The sequence below is a fragment of the Montipora foliosa genome, chromosome 14 (genome assembly GCF_036669935.1).
Source record: "Montipora foliosa isolate CH-2021 chromosome 14, ASM3666993v2, whole genome shotgun sequence".
Taxonomy (NCBI): domain Eukaryota; kingdom Metazoa; phylum Cnidaria; class Anthozoa; order Scleractinia; family Acroporidae; genus Montipora; species Montipora foliosa.
Window position 1 is genome coordinate 3,737,599 of NC_090882.1, and position 17,500 is coordinate 3,755,098.

The 17,500-nt window shown below is 38.7% G+C and overlaps 4 protein-coding genes across 4 annotated transcripts in view; 1 reads left to right on the forward strand and 3 right to left on the reverse strand.

Moving 5' to 3' along the window:
- The window catches only part of LOC137984804 (UDP-glucuronosyltransferase 2B15-like), an 11,818-nt gene extending 11,110 nt beyond the window's left edge, over positions 1-708 (reverse strand). The window contains exon 1 of the mRNA XM_068832090.1: positions 329-708. Coding sequence (XP_068688191.1) covers positions 329-475 — 147 coding nt within the window. The 5' untranslated portion in view covers positions 476-708. The remainder of the gene's footprint in view (positions 1-328) is intronic.
- A 3,716-nt stretch (positions 709-4,424) lies between these two features.
- Positions 4,425-6,622, reverse strand: LOC137984820 (serine/threonine-protein phosphatase CPPED1-like). The gene has a single exon (XM_068832118.1). It carries the CDS (start codon positions 6,137-6,139, stop codon positions 5,177-5,179), a length of 963 nt encoding a protein of 320 aa, XP_068688219.1. The 5' UTR covers positions 6,140-6,622; the 3' UTR covers positions 4,425-5,176.
- Positions 6,623-14,330: 7,708 nt separating this feature from the next.
- Positions 14,331-15,161, reverse strand: LOC137985652 (proteasome subunit beta type-3-like). Its single transcript, XM_068833293.1, has one exon. It carries the CDS (start codon positions 15,036-15,038, stop codon positions 14,421-14,423), a length of 618 nt encoding a protein of 205 aa, XP_068689394.1. The 5' UTR covers positions 15,039-15,161; the 3' UTR covers positions 14,331-14,420.
- Positions 15,162-15,181: 20 nt separating this feature from the next.
- Positions 15,182-17,500, forward strand: part of LOC137985654 (transmembrane protein 50B-like) — a 9,020-nt gene continuing 6,701 nt past the window's right edge. The window contains exons 1-3 of the mRNA XM_068833294.1: positions 15,182-15,385; positions 16,612-16,718; positions 17,380-17,447. Coding sequence (XP_068689395.1) covers positions 15,293-15,385; positions 16,612-16,718; positions 17,380-17,447 — 268 coding nt within the window. The 5' untranslated portion in view covers positions 15,182-15,292. The remainder of the gene's footprint in view (positions 15,386-16,611; positions 16,719-17,379; positions 17,448-17,500) is intronic.

The following is a 17,500-nucleotide window of genomic DNA, read 5'->3' on the forward strand; positions in this document are numbered from 1 at the left end:
AATTTTCACAGCACTTTCCTTTTCACATTTTGAGGACCTATGTTAACTTGCACAGTACGACCTCTACACCTCTAATTTAATACATGTACCCAAGCACGACATTTTTAAGTACGTGACGAAGTCCCGACTTCCATGACACGATCCGAGAAAATGAATCAAAATAAAAATGTTTGAGGCCCTTTTAGAAAGTTTAGGTCCTCCCTCGAAGCTGTTGCTAACTTTTATTACGGATAATATTTGTAAAAATCTACTACCCTTCGGTGCGGTGGAGGAAAAAAAGGACTGAACAAAAGATGCCAAAATATTATCATCCAACGAGTTACTTTACCTCGTGGCCACGCGAGGCCAATTCTTCAAGCACAAGTTTCGTGTTTAGATACTGTGACCCACCAATCATGTGAAATCCAGCGATCCGAGCTGCTAGAGCAGAGTTTGCAGCCAGTAACATCAAAGCCGAAAGCGCAAATGCCGCCATCTTAGCTGACTTATACGTCTACTTTGTTAACTAGGAAAACAACGCTTTCGGATCAAGTTGATAATGCTGAGTGTGTTTGATTTAGTTTGTTACGTAACTGGCTTGAGCGGTTCAAAGATCACTTATCTGGTCTCTGAAGTAATTGATGTCCATAAAACAAAAGAACAAAGTGAACATAACAATACCTAATTAGCAAGGCCAGAAACCCATAAGGGTTGAAACGTGTAACGTGCGTTCACAGCTTCCGAATATTCAGTGCGAACTGATTGGTTGAATGTTTCAGTGGTAAGTACCATATTTGGAAACCCCTCGCTCTTGTTCCAAATATGGTACTTAGAAAATTGAATATTCAGAAGCTTGTTTCCCAGCACACACGGGGCCGTTACACGTTTCAACCCTTTTGGGTTTCTGGCAAGGCCTAATATAAATCGGAATAACAATGGCGTCTTCTGTCCCGCGCCATTTTACTCCGGTACCCTTACCTCTCCATTTGCCACGGTTGGCTATTTTCAGCTTCTTCTTCCTCCTCTCTTCTTCATCATCAGCATCATCATCATCAAACTTTTTTGTCACGGAAGGGTTTCAAGCTGACTCTCAAGTTTCACTAATGCCTTGCTAGAACAAACTTGATAAAGATATATGAAGGGGGTAGTTTCTAAAGAAACTGTGGTGCTGCGTCGGTGGGGAAGTAGTATACAAAAATTTGGTTTTATCAACGGAGTTGATAATGTAAATTGGCCACCGTACAGAGATTCTAAAAGCTGACGTTTCGAGCGTTAGCCCGACGTCAGCTTTTAGAATCGGCGTAATTACGTCAGCTTTTAGAATCTCTGTACTGTGGCCAATTTACATTATCAACTCCGTTGGTAAAACCAAATTTTGATAAAGATATAGACTCCTATTTCGATTGGCCATCGAAGATTGATTAAAGATGTAACGTAAATAGCTGTTACGTAAGCATTTGGAAGCAATGCAAAATGAACGGCTACAAATTGTTTGTAACTGCGATTTGTGTTGTATTTCTAATCACTCTTAATAACGCTTTCAATTATGTTCGAAAAACTTGAGGCCCAGGAAAACGGCTGCAAACCGGCTGCTGGGGTGGGAAAATGGTTTAACATCGCTATCGAACGGATGCTGAAACCATTTTGCCAGGCCCTTTATATGTATACAAAAAATCTCTAATTGCTCCCCCAGGGATTTTAAATCGCGAAGGGACATCATTGTAGAGTTTTTAAACAAGCAACTATGGACAATGATCCTGTCGGTGTTCGTTGGATCAACTGGCTTGATCTGATCGGCGTAATTACAAGTTGACAAGTAGATATTTTGAGTAAGAGTCGATACAACGAAATTCGATTATTTAGTAATGTACTATATACTAGCCTTCTTCAGAAGGCAACATTTATTTGCTTCTATGCACATAATAGTAAATGGATCTTGACGCAACCGAATTCAAATTAGTTGTAACTACATCGATTATCACATTTTTTCCAGTGTCGGTCAAGTCAATCCAATGTAAACTTGGTGATCCACCAATCATGTGAAGCTTGAAGAGATGACGTTTCATTAACCGTTTCATTAACAAACACTCGCAAATCAGTCTTGGTTACTGAATACGCAAGGCACCGTTCCAAGGTGAGACTATCCTGTGATCCATGAAGTTTGTCATGCGTAGATCTGGAAGTCTTAATACTCGGTGTGAATAAAATACTGACATGTTACTAAAAGATTAATTTCTTTCCTTAGGACGTATTTCTCCCGTCAGAGCAGAATAAGATTTTTAAAGTTACTGTTAATTTGTAGTAAATAGGAACGGCTCCAGTCAAAACGATTGCTTTCACAAGTTTTGTTGACTGTTATGCTTCATCGCACTCCTTTTAGCAAAAACGGCACAAAAAAGTCTTTGCGAGAAACGGGTCTCTGAATTAAATATTTCTCCGCAACAGAGGCAGCTGCAGAGCATGCGGCCCGTGACGGAGGTCATAAGTTTGGTTTATTCTTTGTATATAGTTTAACGGTGGTCAGTTAATTAATTTAATTTACACGAGCATTTTTTATGATAATTTTTATTTGCTCGTGTAGACGAAGAAATTTGGCCAATTTTTATGTGACAAACGTATTTGCTGAAAAGCTGGCGTGTTAGCTTTATGTGACAAATCAAAGTTGTCACATACGAAAAATTGCTCGTGTAGATGACTCGTCACATTAAATGTGCCAAATTCCTACGTCTTAGTGAGCGCCATTGGACAACCTCGCCTTGTTTCTGCTTTATCTCTGCTGTCCAAAGGCATTGCTGACCCACTTAACCGCGAATTGTCAACAATTATTTTGTTGTGCTATCTACACGATCGAATATATTTGTTACTCTCTACCCACGCATGCGCAGTACCAATAACCATATCATATAATGAATGAATTCGCTGTTCCCTTCATAGGTTTGGCAAAAAAATATTGTTTAAAAGATACGGCTGTATTCCAACGTTTGAGCAATTGTGCAAATATTTTGTTTTCTTACGGTTAAAAGACAGCCGCTGCTAAGACTTAATTCGTTCGAACGCTGCTGAGCGGGTTCAAAACTAAGCCGGGAATTCGTTTGAACGCGCGCAAAGCCTACAGCCATATTGACCGCTGATTGTGATAGCTGCATCAAAAATCTTACCAACGAACGGTCAGAGGTAACAATCAGATATTGATAACATGTTAGGTCGGTTTCAGTCGTTGAATTGCACCTATCAGACGGGAAATGCAAAACTTGGACAAACTATAACAATTTTTGGCCGACAAGTTTAGGAAAAGTTTTAAGCATCTCACGAAAATTCGTTTGGAAAGACTAATCTCAGATAAGATTTACGAGTTATTTTTGCGCCGACACGTCTCGCTTCGTGGCAAATTTAATCGCCTTGATTTTACACGATAAAAGGTCCGCTGTAATTTTCGTAGAAACACCGTGCAATGAGGGTGGTATAGGGGGTCTTGATCACGTTTCACGTTAAATAAAATGACCGTTTCACATTTCACGGACAATAAAATGGCCATTTCACGTTTCACGACAAAAAAAAATTGACGTTTGTTAAGAGCCACAAACGTCTGCTATAAAGAAACTCATCAGAACGGTTACGTTGGGAAAAATCTCACGTTTTCCGTGCTACATGTAGCTTCCGCCATGTTGATTGACCAACAAAGCCGGCAAGGCTACTGAGGCAACTTGTTGAAGTCTCGACTCACGTTTCAGGGATGAAATCCAGATGTAGTTGTTTAGAGCGGTTTTCAATTGAGTGTCGAAAATAATTAGCGAATTGCTTTGGTTTATGATTACTTCACGCAGTGATTGGTTCAAAGTTCTCGCGCCACTTTTTCAACCAATCAGAGGTTAAACCAAAACCAATCGCGGCTCGTGCGCGCACATTTTCCCGCGCTTTGTGTCGGCTACGTGTAATTACATCGATTTTTCATTGGTTTATCGGCTTGTCTCCGTCCTTTTTGATTGACCAAAGTAATTAGTTTGGTTCTGCGACACTCGATTGAAACTCGCTCTACCTTGCATTACCGAATTATATTTACAGTCTATTGTTACAATTTCTCGGGCTCCTGTTCCCACAATGTAAAAAAACAAGCAAACAAAAACATAAAAAATAATCACAGTTCACGGTGAATTTAACACCCGCTTCTTATTTCACGGATAATAGCCCTTTTCACGGTTAGTTTTTCTTATTTGCATTACAATGTAATCTAACGTGTTTGCGAGGCAATTTCGGGTTAAAACTACAAAATAGCCCGAAATTGCCTCACATATATGCTAGATTATATTGTAATGCAAACGAGAAAAACTAACCGTGAAAAGGGCTATTATTGTCAAAAATCACGGCTTGCGGTGATTTCCAAAATCACGTTTCACGAGGAAAACAAAGGCCATTTCACATTTCACGGGAAATAAAAAAGGCAAAAGTACCCTCTGCAATCAGTTGAGTTTCCTGTCGGTAACACTTCTCAGTACGTGTCACAATTCGTATAATTTTTTTCAGGAAAATAATTCTATTCCAAATTTTCAAAAATTACCTAATTATTTCGTAAAATCAATAAAAGATGAGACGAAAACCGCATAAATTATTTGGCAATTACTAAAATCTTCCGCTGAGTGCCCCAGGAAAGTTCACCATTCGTCGGCTACAAAAAGCTTAATCAACCTGGAACCTATAGTGATCGAAAAAATTAACAAACACGTGTTAAAAATAAAATTCTACAGCTGGTTATCCATTGTCCTGAAAAAACAAAAAACAAAAAAAACAAAAAATGCTTTGTTTTGGTTGTCGTTGATTAAAAAAAATAGAATTTATGAAACCACTTTCTATAACCTTGCCGGCTCCTTGCGTGAAGAGAAAAGTGATGAACTTATCTATCTTTGAAACTAAATAACTGCCGATTCTTTGCTTCTTGAGATAAACAATTGCTTTTAGTTTTCAAGTTTACTTAAATATGTACCCGTAATATTGTTTTACCTGTTGTATACACATGTCTACCCTCTGACAATTAAGGGCTTTAAGAGATGAAATGACTTTCATTTCTTTTTTTGTAAGAATTGAAGAGTTCCCAGCCTTTTCGTAGTCATTAGTTTTACAATTATCGTACTTAATATTTTCAAACACAGCAAGACGAATTAGATCTATATAAAAATCGCGTGAACATGACGGAACTCGGCACTTAATGTAACCAATCTAAATCAGCGAGATTCGAAGGGGAGTTGTCCACAAGAAAGAACTTGTGTAAAACGCCCATCGGTTCCACTTTAACGAGACGTAACCCTAGAGTTTCGTTTCTGTCTGTTTTCGCCAGTGAATTGGTTTGAATTATCGCCAACCTGTTGTCTTTGCCAATGCCATTTGAATGCCCGGCAAAGACGTATATTGCGTTGGCTTCGTTAAGTTTCGCCGACACTTCACGACGGGCGCTGACATCGATGTTACTATCGTCGTTTGGTTCGTCAATGGTTCTGCAAAACCATGGGATTGTCTGAAGCAAAATTACTTGATGTGGAGGGTTCACTTGTGCTTCTAATAACTTTGATTCAAGCCACTCTTGTTGTTCAATTCTTAAATCGTCAACATCGGGACTCAAATCTTTGTAGTACACGGTGTTTAAGACTAAAAATTGTACTCCCTCGACCCAGAAAGCGAACCAATCGTCGCCGAAGGTTTTCCGATACGCCTCCACGGAGCTCAAAGTCGGTGGATCCCCACAATCCGTACGACCACAGACACACACAACTGGTATTTCCAGGCTAAGATTTTCAAACGAAGACTTGAAACTCTCTAATTGCGGAAAATATTCCTTTTCTTCTGGATTAGCTTTAGTATAATTGCCATGTACAAGTAAAAATCGCGGTCTGGGTCTCATATTGTTGACCGCGTTGACAATTCTTTCCATAGTTCTGATTTCTTCATCACAGCTCTCCTCGGGGTCTGCATTTTGGCCAAAACTTGGAGCCACAATTTGGACAAAATAAAAGACCCTGGTTTCCTTAGAGTGGCCTTCTCGATATCTTGTAAACATGGGCAGCTTGTAATCTCTCGCTTTTAAAATACGACTTTCTTCAGGCGTTTTTCCAGCTCGGCTCGCTTGATTCATTACCAAAGCATCGGGATGAATTTCTAAATTCAAAGCCATATTTATACCAAACCACGAGAACGAGCACCTTCGAGAGTCAGTTTCGTCAATTCGTGACCATTGTTTTGTAATACTTACCTTTATTTTCACGATTGAAACATATGCCCTTTGAAAGAGACATGCGTGATGCCGGTAATAGCAGTCATATGCAAATTTTTGTCTTGTCTAATGCACTTGTCTCGTGTGAAACATAAGTATTCGGAAGCAGTCAAATTGCTTTCATATACAACCTACATTTGATATGCATTCAAGTTTCTCGTTATCTTAACGCTCCGCTTTCTCGCAAATACTAGGTTAAAAAAATATTTTTACCCGTTGCCACCAACATAAATACTTTTTTTTTGAAGCCTCGATTACAAGTTATCAAGTTTTATATAGTTGCTTTTTGTCACCACGGATAATCAGTCAAAGCACTTGACATTTCCTGAAACTGATTTGACAATAATAAAACTGATGAATAATAAGTTTCTTTAAACCACAATGAATTTTTTTAGAAAAGTGTCAGAATATTCTTTTAGAAAATTGATACCTCAAAAAAGCTATTTTTCCCACAAGTTTCCGTCGATTTCTTTGTTTTAATTGATTTAAGAATTCTAAAGAAACAGATAAATTTGGCGTAAGTTATTCCCTCAAAACAATTTCCTTTTAGGTCATACCTCAATAACAAAACCTATTGTTTTGCAAAACTTTCAATGTTGATTTTTTTACATCCAGATCTTTTCAAAGAAACGCAATTTCCACTGACGGGTAGAAGTGATTTTGAGAAAAACGCAAATGAAGCGATAAAATAGTGGTTTTTGTGGTCCAAAACAAATCAGTGTTAAAGCCACAATAAACAGAGGGCCATAGACCTAATCGGCTAACTCAATGTTGTACCCAATTCATATTTAAATGATATGGAAATACCTGGAACAAAACGTTTTATTCCCAAAGGGTTTGAATTGGGTACAACATTGAGTTAGCCGATTAGGTCTATTGGTGAACATCGTTTCTCTTTGGAAAATTTGAAGATTTCGGTAATTCCAGTCAAATTTAGCACACAAAGACAAAAAATCTGTATTTCTCCATCACCAAACATTGTCGCAATCTTTAAAGAAGGCCTGCCCTCAATTAATCCCAGCTGTGAAGGGAAGATCTCAGACCTGAACAGTGTTAAATTCACACCACTTTGTGCATACTTAACCCATCCAGCCCTTAATAATAATGATAATGATAATGATAATGATAATGATAATGATAATGATAATGATAATGGTAATGGTAATGGTAATGGTAATGGTAATGGTAATGATAATGATAATGATAATGATAATGATAATGATAATGATAATGATAATGATAATGATAATGATAATGATAATGATAATGATAATAGCAACAACAGAGGAAAAGTTTTAAACCATCAGTCTGGACACCTTAGGTCACGGGAATTGACTAGATGCCCATATAGACTTCCAGCTTACAGTGATATGTGTCATAAATAATAATAAATAATGGTAATAGGAATGAGTGGAGTCCAATTTGGTCTGTAATCATAGCGGGAGTCTGATTTGTTTAATCACTGGTATGATTACGGACTGAATTGGACGACACAAAGTCCTGTTACCAATTAATCATAACCGTTACAACTTCCGAGAAAACAAAATTAATGCATTCCTTTTTCACTGTCTTATGTTACAAATTTATCCATTTTGGAAATTCCCAGTTTGGTAGGGTAAGTGGTTGTTGCTATGGTAATTGTGATAAATTCAGCGATTGGTGGATTAAGCTGAGTGCACTTAATACAATTGGCTGATGTAACTGTCCCATTTCACTGTCCAATTTCAACCAGACACAATAATTAGTTAAAAATAAAGAAGTTAATGCACCAATCAAATTTGAGAAAATTGTAATGGTTATGATACTAATAATAATAATAATAATAATAATAATAATAATAATAATAATAATAATAATAGAGCGATGAAAGCCATGATAAAATTTGGGTTTCCTTAGGCAACTTGTTGTTGCCTGGCCCCCAAGAAGATAACCCGGATCCAACTTTTAGAAAAGCCGGTGCTGAATCCATAATAATAATAATAATAATAATAATAATAATAGAGCGAGTTTCAATCAAGTGTCGTAAAAACCAAAGCCAAAGTAATTACTTTGGCCAATCAAAAAGGACGGAGAAAATCCAGGAAACCAATCAAACCTCAAAGCAATTACACGAAGCTGACACAAAGTGCAGGAAAAATGTTCGCATGCGAGCCACGACTGGTTTTGGTTTCACTTTTGATTGGTTGAACAAATGGCCCGAGAACTTTGAACCAATCACTGAGTGAATGCAAAAACCAAAGCAATTCGCTAATTACTTTTGACACTCAATTGAAAACCACTCTAAGTGATATTTACCCAGGGAGCTCCAGTCACGCAAAAGTGGTTCTCAGGGAGGTTTAGAAATGTTGGTTTTGAGGAGAGGGGAACAAGAAAACCCAGAGAAAAACCTCTCGGAGCAGAGTAAAGAACCATCAACAAACTTAACCCCCATGCAGGTCCTTTGCAGTGTCAGGGGCACTGGGTGACTAGCTCCAGCACTGCAACAACCTATAGATGAAATAGTTAAGATCAACCAATCAACCTAGCATTTCAGTCATCTTCACTCTCAGGGTCACTCCTTTTTGGTCATCTGATGGGAAATGTGAGAGCCTGAGACCAATAAATTTGCACTCTAATCTCCTTTCCATGGAACCAATACATTCAACTCTCAGGGAACTGCATCAAGGACAGATTTAATTTACAGATGAAAATGAAATTGATGGGGGTGCAGGGATGGCGCAGTGGTGAGAGCACTCACCTCCCACCGATGTGGCCTGGGTTCGATTCCCAGACTTGGCGTCATATGTGGGTTGTGTTAGTTGGTTCTCTTCTGTGCACCAAAGACAGTCATAAGTCTAGGGGTGTTTGCAAAGTGATAAAACCAGACACAAATTCCATCTGGGATTCAGATTTTCCAGAGTTTCAGTAACTCATTGTATAATCACCACATGTTACCGGACCATTGTTCATGATGATCAGATGGCCTTCAGTTCTTAGCCTTGTACAACAAAAATACTGGCAAGAAAGCACTAATAACAGTAGGATTTAAAGGTTTTCTCTAAATTCTAGTTGAATTTTCTTCTGCCATTGTTCTTGACTTACACTACAATCTACAGTTGAGACAGAAAACTAGCGATGAGTTGAACAAAATTCTTCCATTTGAGATACGTCTTATAACCGAGTCTTTTGATGAGACTTTCAATTTGTGACAAAAATGCCACCAAGTTTGAAAGTTAAAGATGCATCTTATAACTGAGTGCGCCTTGCAAAAAACTATGGTAAACATTTTATGTGCCTCTCTCAGTTTGAATGGTTCTGATACTAATGTGGCTGTAATGCAGTTAAACCACTATCTTTTTTATCATATCTATCTCATGTGAAAAATGATTGTGTGATGCAAGTTAGTCAGCAGGGGAGCAAGGGTGGTGCAGTGGCCGAGAGCACTCGCCTTGCACCAATGTGGCCCGGGTTCAATTCCCAGATCTGGTGTCATATGTGGGTTGAGTTTGTTGGTTCTCTACTCTGCTCAGAGAGGTTTTTCTCCAAGTACTCTGGTTTTCCCCTCTCCTCAAAAACCAATAGGATTTGGTATGTGTTAATTTGATTTGATTTCATTTGTGCACAACCCCATAAGCTATTCAGCTTTGAACATTATAGTGTGAAAATAAAGTTATGTTATTATTATTGCTATCATTATTATTATTATTATTATTATTATTATTATTATTATTATTATTATTATTATTATTATTATTATTATTAGTGTATTGATTTGACCATGTGGTTGCATGACACAGTTTTAGTCAAAGGCCACAGACGACCCTTGCTCACTAGAGGATCTTAGTAACTCATTAGATTGAGCATCCAGTTAAGCCCTGGCTACACATTCAAACATTATCATAAAACATTTTGTTGAATCAACAATGTTAGAACGTGTAGCACAAACGTTTCATGACATTTTTTCACAAATAATTTGTTGGAAGAATGTTTCGATTTTGATCAAACATTTTCTCCAACATACTTCATACTGTAGTTATTCGGTTATAACGCGCACAGTTTTTTCAAGAAAAATCTGTCTTTGAGTGGCAAGTTAGTGCTAAAATTGGGGTGCGTCATATAGCCAAGTATTTTCGTGAAACAAAATCTTAAGATCACAATTTGAGAAGAACTTGCAGTTTAAACAACACAAGAAAAGGACACTAGTTGTCAATTAAAAAAAAGAATAGTGCTTTTAGAGACCTTTAGAACACTAAACGACTTCAAGAGAAAAGCAAACAAACGGAGAATTTGCATACATGCCTAAAAGCACGTGCTCAGTAACGTGATACCCATGACAACAATACAATCGTTCGAACCTTGTTTCGAATTCCGAGAATCGTGTTTGTCGCTCGCATGAAAAGTTTCTTCTCTGAACAAACAGTGTGGAGATACAACATACCTTCTTCGTTCATCCAGCCTTTCTTGTGCGCTGAAATTTGCATCCTAGGTGGCGTGTTGATATTCAGCTGTCGAACACCTTTAAATATGACTTTCGGTGGGAGTTTTCCGCTGTTCGCTTTCACTTGAAGTCTGAACTCTGACTATTTATTAAGTCGGAAGGTTCAAATAAAAGTGTATGCCTTGTATGTTTATCATTTCAGGTGTCAACTTTTAGCTTTAGTTTTTACGTATATCATTAAATGCGTGACTTTTTCACTTTGTTTACGTTAACAAAAAGAGTTCGCATGCCAATTCTGTAAGGATAATAATTGTTCTCAAATTCATCACATCCTTTTGATAACTCTCAATTTTTTGGTGCGTCTTATAACCAAGTATTTTCGCATAATTTTCAGTTTGAGAACTTCGCTTGATTAAATTGCAAAGTTTGGGGTGCATCTTATAACCGAGTGCACCTTATAACCGAATATCTACGGTATTTTGCAGTATGTAGTAGCATCGTAATTTATCATTAGGTTGCATGACAAAAGTGACGTGTTTCCAACAATGTTAGAAGCGTTCTTATAACCACGTTGAGACATGTTCTTCTAACAATGTTACAATGTGTACTGGAGGCTTTAGACTGTGGAGCCTGGAGAGTTCAACTCCCAGCTGGGACTTTGGCAAGATTTCCGCACAGGTCCCTACTTCATTATGCATACGATCCTTTGTTTCAAGAAAACAATAGCAATAACAATAGACATCCTTTGGGAGTGTAGCGCTTTGTTTGGTCTTCTTCGAGGTTTTTTTTCTAAGTCTATATGGACTTTAAAAAAATGATGAAAATCGGTAAAATTTTTGACTGAAATACGGAAAATCGAACATTTTCAACTTAATTTTTGCACTTTTCCAGCAATTTTAGCCATTTGTCAATTTTAAAATAAGCGAAAGAAGTGGAGTTTTAAGAAATCTTTGTACAAATACGGTTCAGATTGTCATATACACAACAAACGGACCAAATAAAAATTTGCAGAAATTGAATGCCTACCTTCTTTTTGCTCTTAAAATGGTCCTTCGTTTCTTTGTCAATTCACCAAAGCACTGCAAAGTGAGGGTTTGTTTTCTTTCCTGTATAATGTACGGCTCTTTTCGCCGAATCACGAGCGGTGCATAGAGAGGGCTCGCACATTGTACAAAGCAGCGATTTGCTCAATGATGTTTCCGAATGGATCACTTTTGTTTTGCTGACGCCACAACCACTCCTGTAGGTAGCTTTCAAACAGATCCACGGATGTTCCTGTACAAGGCATACTTCGTTTTACTCCCCACCATGTATTTTCAATGCTCTGCGTGTGGGCACGCGTGTCCGGGTCGACGAAGTTTAGGAGATGGTTAACTGTGAGATGATGATAGCCCTCGTCTTGTAGGCGATCGTAAGCTTTCCACATGTCGCTCATCACGCGTGTTCCAGGGAATATTTGAGCGCGGATAATTGGCAAAAGTATTTCTTTATTCTTGCACTCTACCGGAACAAGGAAGCAGGCCTAGGTTTCGCGGCAAATGCCACCAAAGACCCACTGTCCTTCGTTGTAGCGACCTTTGTGATACTTCATCTTGCCAAACTTGGACTCATCAATCTCAACAGTTGTACCAGGACCGCCTATTGGCCTCGCATGTTGTTTCATTATTCTATCTGCACAAACCTCCCGGCAATAGTTATACCAATCTATCACCGTTTCTGTCGAGGTGGTTTCTTCATCTAACGCGGTTTCGTGCACTGCTTGTGTTGTGGTGAATTTATGCGCCCAAGGCGTAAGTTAGGGCTAATATTTTTTCAAGGGAAAGCTTACTACCAGAAAACCATGATTTCTGGCGGATTGAAGCTTGTCCATTGCAGTTTTTTCTAGAGCATCGCCAAACAAATCCATCTCCCGATGCAGTTCGTCTTTGCCATTTGAGTGCGTTTCCACTCTCAGGTTTAGGACATTTCATTGACGACAAGAGTAGATTGTGCTCTTTGCACCACTCTATGCACCGCTCGTGATCGGCTAAAAGTCGGGATAGTTTCCATAAGTTTAAAGTTGTTTCTTGAGGGGCGGCCATATTAGTTTTAAAATTTACAGTTTGATGAAAGAGAGAGTTTAACGTCGACTCAAAGATTTTATACTGCAATAAATCGTGCATAAAAAATTTCCCATATAGGATGCCCCAATCACAAGGAGGTATACTCTTCCGTGCAGTGTTCTTTTAAGTGTGCAGCACGGGGGATGAAAAAAACAAGCAATTCAGACATTCACAGTTATACTCGATTAACCTCCAAAAGAATTTTACTGGGTTCAACCTTAAGCCTAAAGGGTTACGGTTAGCATTATTAAGGGGTCACGTTGTTTCAAAAGAAGCAAAATCAGTGCATTTGTTGGTGGTCGGCACGGCACGGCACGCGTATATAATTACTTATCATTGTTATGTAAATTGTCGTCCAGAATTCCAGAGAAATATCATTATCAAGGTGTAAATTAGCAACTTGACACGTTAGCTTAGTGGTCTAGAAGAGGGACAAGTAATCCAGAGGTTTACAGTGGTACGGAGTTCAAGGCAGACTGCGGGAGGAAAAAGGACAGAAAAAGCCGAGCGGGATCTGGAATTGAAAGACAGGACAAAGGAATCGAAAGAGGAAAGCTGGGACGAAAAGAAAGAAACACGGTGTGAGCAAAAAGGGCAAAGAAAAGAGAGAGGGAGAAAAAAGAGAGGGAGGGAGCGAGAAAGAGAGAATGAGGTCCACTTTTGATCATCCCGTAAGTACAAATTAGCCATGTATATATTCGATTCCCTTGGGTATACGCATTGTTCTACAAAACAATGGCGCAAATGCATAATTAATTTATTCTGCATGCATAATGAAGTAGGGACCTGTACGGAAATCATTCCCTTTTCTAACATTTACAGCAAAGATATTGTCACCTATTGTCATTAATGTGCCATCAAGAGCCTCACTGGCTGTCGAAACAAAGGGTCTTTTGTTCATGTGGTGGGAACATTTGAATAACAAAAACAATGTTTGTAAACATATTATAATTAACTTCCCTATAGACCTAATCGGCTAACTCAATGACTTGTTGTACCCAATTCAAACCCTTTGGGAATAAAAAGTTTTGTTCCAGGTATTTCCATATCATTTAAATGTTATTGTGCTAAATTATAGTGCAAATACAATATACAAAGAATCTAATCCCCAGGAGAGCTGAATTGGGTACAACACTGAGTTAGCCGATTAGGTCCACTTGGTCATTCAATTTATCTTCACTATAGAGTGTTTTCACTGACGTGATCAGAGTAACCTTGTTTTTCCACCGAAACAAAAGAAAACATTTGCATGATAATAGACCTTATTCCAAAATGGCCGTCATTTAAATATTCTTTTGTTTTTATTCAAATTAGCCCTTGATGCCTCGTTCTTGAGCTTAAAATTCAAAAGAATGTTTTGCCTTGAACGAGGCATCAAGGTCCAATTTGAATAAAAACAAAAGAATATCTAAATGGCGGCCATTTTGGAATAAGGTGTATAGAGCTCAATTCCCAGAGGATTAGTTGGGGACACCGACACGGCCGCCGCTCCATTGTTTAGGTACACTAACATGGCTGTCGTGACGTCACGTGACGTCACACAGAAGGGTTACCCTATCAAATCAATCTCAAATTTCTTGATAACAACCTCTTTAATCAGGGCACTGGTAAGCTACTGTATCAAAGACAACACCTTTACAGTTCTTCCTTTGTAACAATAATATTAATCCATCCGAGCTTTCAGAGTCCGTGTTGTGACCTTGTCTTTTTCTATCACGTGCACAATGCCACCCCAACCGCTGACTGCATCTCGATCCACAGCATTCATGAGAGCTTGTGAAATGGTCTCAAACAGATCATCAGGCTCCAGATCGGGTTCCCACAACGACTCGCACATTCCATACATTTGCTCCGAGCATGTTCCACTCACCACAAAATCCGTGGTCTCCATGGGACAGCCAATCAGATCCAGCGCCGCCACGTACGGTTCGTTGGTCTTCGGGTCTAATCCCGCAATTACGGGTTCAACAAAGTAAGGCCCGAACCTTCGCTCATAAAGCAAGTTTGATACCATGCTCATGAACGTTTTGGGCTTGATCTGGCGATTCTCCCGCAGTTCATATAAGTTCTTGCGGAACTTAAGCCTGTTTGATACGGTTTGCACATCCGTAGCCAAGCCGGGAAGACCAAGAAACAGCTTGTCCCCCATTTGAAAAACTTTCTGAAAGTCGCACGACAAAGTCTGGGCTTGAATACCCAAACGACGATCTGCCGCAATAGCGACACATTCTTTGCCGACCATCGCTATGATGGCGGCGCCATTGTATTCCATTATTGACATTTTCTGGTCTTGTGAAGCGTTTCTTTAAACCTACAGGGATTTTTCTCTCTTCTTTAAATTGCTTTGTCACCAACACGCAATGGTCAAACCAAGATGGCCGCTTGCTAAGTAATTGGAGCGGTTACTAAAGACAAGCGGCTACCAAGCCAATCCCGAAGATTCTTGGGAAACTGTAATCTCTAAAAATACCGAATCATTAACTCCAAATGTAGTGAAACTTTGTTGGGTATTTCTTCTCAACAGAACTTGCAAACATGAGTGGATGTTTTGATGTCATACACTGCCCCGATATGGAGGTGATTTCAGAGAGACGAAACTTACTTTCATCTGTGTCAGCCGGGACGCTGGTATGTAAGCTGACATTAATTTGCACAGCAATGATATGTGCAAATAAGATATGACATGGCTAATCTTCGTTACATTTTACGATGTAACAAGTGCATGTCCGTACAGATATCTGGAATGCGGAGAAAACTTAAAATTTTTCGAAATTTAACCTGTAAATATTGGTGGTATTAATACTGGTTAAAATTAAACAATTTATTGTCTTGATAAATTATGCGTACGTACGTGCTTGGCATTGCTGGACAAATATAAATAAATCCTTTTTTAAGAAAGAAGTGATTGTGGTATAAGGTTTTGTTTTGGCTTTGCTTTAGACTGTGCTAGTGAGCTCAGTTTCTGGAAAACAGCTACTCTAAGGATAGGAGTGATTTGGGGAGTTTACTCTAGTATAGGGTAGCAAAATCTAGCTGAAACTACAATCTTGGACAGAATAAAATGGAACAGAAATGCCCTCTCTCCCCCAAATCAAGGATGAAAGTGGGTGAAGGCCAAAACGCGCCATTTTCCCATCACTGATTTTGGGGGAAGGGGTGGTCTCAATGTTCCATTTAATTTGTCCAAGATTGTAGCTCTGGTAAAGGCTAGGGGTTCCAGGGTCCCAGTGGCACATCCCCACCCAGAAAGTCCTAAAGTACCCCCCACCCCCTGGGGGTTAACCCTGGTGAAAAAGAAAATACTGGAAAGCCACAGCCTTGCTCAAAATTGTTGAAACACTTTGCAATACAATGTACCTTGCCCTCCCACAATGTTGTTTTGGCAAATGGGCTCAGAAACTCTAGTTCAAACAACATTGTGAGAGGAGAGTAAAGGCGTGAAAGCCTCATATCTGTATTATTGTGCACTGTTCCAAGGAACTTTGTTACAGACTGTAGCTCCTTGAAACTGCCAACTGTTGCTACTAGTTTGACCCTTACAATTTACAAGAAAAATTCTAAGTGAGTCATTGTACTTTATATGTACCACATGCTAACAATATTATTTGAGAGTTTCATTTGGTGAAAGGCAGACTAATAAGCTAATTTATCTACACCTGCTTCTGATGAGGTAATGGGAATATCACCCAAAACAACTCCAGTTTTTAGTCAGAGTGAGACTTAAACAGTGCACTGACAAGTTGACTATGCTGTCCCAGGAATAGTATTTTCCTTTACCTCATCTTTATGAATCTAACATTGTAATAAAGTTATTGTCAGCGCCATGTCACAATGTTATTATTTCTGGTCAACAGTTTTTCATGGGTTGGTGGATCATGATTGATGCAGCGGCTACGACAAATCCACCATTTGAACCTGCCTATCACACGCCTGGTGTCATATCTTCACTTGCTGTCTTCATGTATGTCATTAAAATTTAGATTATCTTTTATACTGAGGGAAGAAGGCAACCTCATTTTTTCTCAGTCTTTTGTAGGGAACAACTTGCTTTCTATATTCTGCACAACATTAATTTCTATTTTCATTCCAAGCTTTCTCAGTATTGTAGTTTATGCAAAATCTTTAGATCTTTGGACAGAAATCTCTTAGGATCCCTGTAATGGAAATCTTACAGGAACATTATCATCAACCCTAAGCCTCAGTTTTAATCTTAAAAGATTGGTATAGAATTGACAAAAAGTACTAAAAATTAACGCTGTGGAAGTTCCCTTTAGAGATTCACGCTACTTGCAAAGCATCTTAAGGGCTCTTTTGTGCTATGATGTTTTTTTAATAGTATATATGCTCAAGGATGTAAACTAGGTTTTTCAAGCTACTATGACATTTTATCATAGATTTCATGAGAATTACATTTTGCATTTCATGGCTGTTTTTAGTTGTCAGACAAGCCGACATGTGTAAAGGTCACAGCTGAAGTGGGCATCATGGCCACCTTAGGCTTACTAACCTGACTCTCTATAGTTTGCGCTAAATTTGAAGAAATTCACGGCATGAGGAAAGTTGGAGTTTTGTTATATGTACATGTAATAAAATTAAAATTGTTTTTCATGAAATTATTGAAGGGTAAATGCTGTGTCCAATGCCCAGGTCAGAGGAGAAACGTACAATACCGGTTGCATAGGACAGACAGGTATTTGCCTAAGATTTGTACTCAAGTGGGAAATAAAAGTTGAAAGTAATTTG

Coding starts and splice junctions, on each gene's coding strand:
- LOC137985652 (XM_068833293.1), bottom strand. CDS start 15,038: ATGTCAATAATGGAATACAATGGCGCCGCCATCATAGCGATGGTCGGC.
- LOC137984820 (XM_068832118.1), bottom strand. CDS start 6,139: ATGGCTTTGAATTTAGAAATTCATCCCGATGCTTTGGTAATGAATCAA.